Raw genomic sequence first — 5,072 nt, forward strand, 5'->3', positions numbered from 1 at the left:
AAGATATTCACCTATAAATAAGAGGACCCAGGTCCCCCCAGGTATTCATTCATTCCTCACACTTTCTACCTCTTAGATCCATTCTGACTTGAGCGTCGGAGTGTCTTTGCAGGTACCACCCCCATTGCTCCAGTCAAGCAACCCGGCTCCAGTTCCGTCCGCGGGTTCCCGATCCACCCTTCAAACCGTACCAGAGACATCTCGTACATTGGCGCCGTCTGTGGGGAACCTGCGCCAGCTGGACCCAATGGGGGACGTCCTGGAGGAAACCCCCTCAAGCCAGGATGACTCTCAACCAATTAACCCAACCCCCGAGCACCGTGAAGTAACGAACCAAGCGAGAATAGCAAGCACTATTCAAAACGCGAACGATCACGACATCACGGACCGACGACATCCTGAAAAAGCCAGCGACAAAGCAGCGCAGATCATCCAGGATCTCTGCCTCCGAGTCCAAGAACTCGAAGGCAAGATAACCGATAAAGGAAAACACAACAACGAGCACGGAAGCCATGCAACCTCCAGATCAAGATCTCGCCGCGGAAGGTCGCCAACCCGACGACACGACAGAAGAGACGGTCGCAGCTCAACACGCGATCACAGACACGAGAAATCGCCAGAACGGCGATACAACAAGAAACATAACCGCAGCGCTTCTCAAGATCTGAGTTATCAACACTACTCAGACGAAGATCGGAGGGACCGAAACACCAAACGCACGAGAAACGACCATATAATAATGGGAGCTACACCCTTCACAGAAAGAATCCTGAGGGCAAAACTCCCCAAAGGCTTCGACAAACCTACCGATATGAAATACGATGGAACTAAGGATCCCCAAGAACACCTAACGGCTTTTGAGGCCAGAATGAACCTAGAAGGAGCGGCCGACGCGGTCCGATGCAGAGCCTTCCCGGTAACCCTCGCCGGGCCAGCGATCAAATGGTTCAACGCCCTCCCGAACGGATCCATAGCCAGCTTCCACGATATTACACGAAAGTTCATGGCCCAGTTCACTACTAGGATCACCAAAGCCAAACACCCCATCAGCTTACTAGGGGTCACGCAAAAACAAGAAGAATCCACAAGAAAATACCTCGACCGCTTCAACGACGAATGCCTAACGGTCGACGGACTCACGGATTCCGTCGCAAGCCTTTGCCTGACCAATGGGCTAATGAACGAAGATTTTCGCAAACACCTCACCACCAGACCGATATGGACCATGCATGAGATCCAGAACGTCGCCAAAGATTACATCAACGACGAAGAAGTCAGCCAGGTCGTTGCCGCCAACAAACGGCAGCACGGCAACGCCCAGCGCGGCAACTCGGCTTCTCACCAAAACCCAACACTCAAAGAGAATCAACGGGACCACCCCAGGCCGACCAGCCGACCACCGAGAATAGGCAAATTCTCAAACTACACGCCCCTGACAGCACCAATTACCGAGGTATACCACCAAATAGCAGATCGAGGCATCATTCCGAAAGCACGGCAACTCAAAGAAAGGACAGGAGGCAACAAGACCCTTTACTGCGAATACCACCGAGGTTACGGTCACAGAACACAAGATTGTTTCGACCTTAAAGACGCCATTGAACAAGCCATACGAGACGGCAAACTCCCAGAATTCGCAAAAATCATCAGAGAACCGAGACGCGCGGAGAGAGACAGGTCGTCGGAGAGGGAAGGACGTAACCCGAGAACCCAAAAGCAACCCCCGAGGGAAAGCCCAGAGGAAGATCCAACCATCATAGTAAACGTCATCACAGGCAAAGACGTATCAAGCAAGTCAAAACTAACAATGAAGAAAGACCTCAAGATAATGGCTGTAAGGAACCAAGTCCCAATCTCTGCGGCCGACAATACGATAACGTTCTTACCAGAGGACTGCCAACACGGCACCTCAGCCGAGGACGCCCCTTTCGTCATCTCAGCTAGAATCGGAACAGGACTCGTACGAAGAATACTGGTAGACACCGGGGCAGACTCAAACATCCTTTTTCGGGGAGCCTTCGATAAACTCGGACTCCGCAACGACAACCTCCAAACACACCGCCACGGCGTCACGGGACTCGGAGACAACTTCCTCAAACCAGACGGCTCAATCACACTTCCCATCACCATAGGAACGAGCAGCCAAAAGAAGACAATTCTATCTGAATTCGTAGTCCTAAAAGACTCCACAGCCTATAACGTGATTCTCGGAAGGAAAACAATCAACGACTTCTCCGCAGTTATCTTTACCAAATACCTCCTTATGAAATTCAGAACCGACGACGGCTCCGTCGGCACCATCCACGGAGACCGAGAAGTCGCAGCCGAATGCGACAACACCAGCCTAGCCCTAAGGAAGAAATCACGAGATGCGGCCGGTGTATTCCTAGCCGATCTGGATGCCCGACAAGACGGCCAACCCAGGCCAGAACCAGAAGGGGATATGAAAAAATTACAAATAGGGCCAACCAAGGATGAGTACACCTTCATTAACAGGAACCTCCCATACGACCTCAAAGAGGAGCTCTCTCAACTCCTGAAACAAAATAGGGACCTGTTTGCATTCACACCGGCCGACATGCCGGGAATAAGCCCCGACCTAATGTCTCACCGTCTAGCCGTGGATCCCAAAGCTAAACCAATAGCACAAAGGAGAAGAAAAATGTCACCGGACCGAGCCACCGAGGTCAAAAAACAAGTTAAAGCCCTATTCGAGGCCAACTTTATCCGAGAACTCCCCTACACGACTTGGCTAGCCAACGTCGTACTGGTGAAAAAATCTAATGGGAAATGGCGAATGTGCGTCGACTACACGAACCTCAACAAAGCTTGCCCGAAAGACGCCTTCCCCCTACCAAACATCGACGGATTGGTAGACGCCGCATCCGGTCACCGATACCTCAGCTTCATGGACGCATACTCCGGATACAACCAGATTCTGATGCACCGACCAGACGAAGAGAAAACAGCGTTCATCACCCCAGACGGGACGTACTGCTACACAGTAATGCCCTTCGGCCTAAAAAACGCTGGAGCAACCTACCAAAGACTGGTTAACAAGATATTCCGAGACTTATCCGGTAACAAATTAGAAGTTTACATAGACGACATGCTCGCCAAGACCGAATCCGGCGAACAACTAACCGGCGACCTCAAAGTCATAATGAACACCCTACGAAAGCACCAAATGCGACTCAACCCGGCAAAATGTGCCTTCGGAATGGAGGCAGGGAAGTTCCTCGGCTTCATGATTACGCAACGCGGAGTTGAAGCAAACCCAGAAAAATGTCGCGCCATCCTCGAGATGACGAGCCCCAAAAACCTCAAAGACATCCAAAGGCTTACCGGCCGACTAACGGCATTGTCACGCTTTCTCGGGGCTTCAGCCCAAAAAGCGACCCCCTTCTTCAAACTAATGAAAAAAGAAGCCCCCTTCAAGTGGGAGACTGAATGTGAAGAAGCATTCCAACACTTCAAGAGGGTCCTAGCGGAACCACCAATCCTCGCCAAACCCCAGACAGGGGAAACACTTTACTTATACCTCTCCATAACGGAAGAGGCACTCGCAGCAGCACTCGTCCGTGAAAACGAGAAAAAGGAACAAAAATCCATATACTTCATAAGCAAAGTCCTACAGGACGCGGAAGCCCGCTACTCACGCTTAGAAAAGCTAGCTTTCACACTCCTTACAGCCTCCCGACGCCTACGACAATACTTCCAAGCTCACCCCGTAACGGTTCGAACCGACCAAGCGGTCAAACAGGTGTTGCAGAAACCCGACCTAGCCGGAAGAATGCTAGCGTGGTCCATCGAACTATCTCAATTCCAGATCAAATTCGAACCCCGGAATGCGATCAAAGCACAAGCTATGGCCGACTTCATCGCCGAGATGACCCCGGGAAAGCTCACCCCCGATTCATGGAAACTACATGTCGACGGCTCATCAAACTCCACCTACGGAGGCGCCGGAGTCATACTCGAAAATCAAGACGGAATCACGATCGAACAATCGGTACGATACGAATTCCCGGTATCAAACAACCAAGCAGAATACGAGGCCCTCTTGGCAGGCCTTTCCTTAGCCCAGGAAGTCGGAGCAAAGGTCCTAGAAGTGAATACCGATTCACAAGTAGTCAGTTCCCAAATTAACGGAGACTACCAGACACGAGACCCCCTACTCCAACAATACCTCGCCAAGGTAAACGAACTAAGAGAAGGATTCGAACACGTCACCATACGGCACATCCCTAGGGAACGAAATGCCAGAGCAGATCTACTCTCCAAGCTAGCCAGTACCAAACCCGGACACGGCAACAAATCGTTAATCCAGGAAGTCGTTAAGACACCTTCCGTGTCAACAACAACCAGCGCTCACCTGACAATCTCAAACCAGGGATCTTGGACCTACCCGATCCTGCAGTACCTCCTCGATGGAACACTGCCACCAGATCCCAAAGAAGAAAAGCGAATAAAAAGGGAAGCCGCCAACTATACCATTGTCGCAGGACAGCTGTACAAACGCGGATTCTCGCAACCCTTGCTCAAATGCATAGAACCCGAGAATACGGAGTACATACTCCGTGAAATCCACGAAGGCTGCTGCGGTCACCACGTCGGAGGCAAGACTTTAGCCCAAAAAGTCATCAGAGCAGGCTACTTCTGGCCCACGGTTATCCGAGATTCCATACAAATAGTTAAAAACTGCGACAAATGCCAAAGGCACGCCAATATCCACCAAGCCGCACCGCACCAGCTCAGGCAGAACGGCCGTTCGGCACTTGGGGCATCGACCTCGTCGGACCCTTCCCAACGGCACCCGGCCAGCTTAGATACCTCATCGTCGCCATAGACTACTACACTAAATGGATCGAAGCCGAACCCCTGTCCTCCATAACGGCAACCCAATGCCGAAAATTCCTCTGGCGTCAGATCATCACCCGATTCGGGATCCCCGAGATCGTTATCTCGGACAACGGAACCCAATTTACCGACAAAAAATTCAGAGAATTTTTAGAGGGGCTACATGTATCCCACCATTTCAGCTCGGTAGAACACCCTCAGACAAACGGACA

General features: G+C 51.4%; 1 protein-coding gene across 1 annotated transcript; it reads left to right on the forward strand.

Annotated features, from left to right (window-relative positions):
- The first annotated feature begins 247 nt into the window (after nucleotides 1–247).
- On the forward strand, nucleotides 248–4,829 carry LOC148549942 (uncharacterized). Its single transcript, XM_088495861.1, has 6 exons — nucleotides 248–546; nucleotides 2,275–2,770; nucleotides 2,936–3,559; nucleotides 3,638–4,129; nucleotides 4,421–4,619; nucleotides 4,720–4,829. Exons 1-6 carry the CDS (start codon nucleotides 248–250, stop codon nucleotides 4,827–4,829), a joined length of 2,220 nt encoding a protein of 739 aa, XP_088351987.1.
- Nucleotides 4,830–5,072: the final 243 nt, after the last annotated feature.

The sequence above is a fragment of the Arachis ipaensis genome, chromosome B8, assembly GCF_059453495.1.
Source record: "Arachis ipaensis isolate K30076 ecotype BB chromosome B8, ASM5945349v1, whole genome shotgun sequence".
In the NCBI taxonomy this organism is placed as follows: domain Eukaryota; kingdom Viridiplantae; phylum Streptophyta; class Magnoliopsida; order Fabales; family Fabaceae; genus Arachis; species Arachis ipaensis.

Bases quoted from the DNA above. Each gene is read 5' to 3' on its own strand.
- LOC148549942 (XM_088495861.1), top strand. From the start codon at position 248: ATGGGGGACGTCCTGGAGGAAACCCCCTCAAGCCAGGATGACTCTCAA. The intron at 2,771-2,935 runs GTGAAAAAATCT...GGATACAACCAG, and splicing joins GGCTAGCCAACGTCGTACTG to ATTCTGATGCACCGACCAGA. The intron at 3,560-3,637 runs GCACTCGCAGCA...AAAGTCCTACAG, and splicing joins ACCTCTCCATAACGGAAGAG to GACGCGGAAGCCCGCTACTC.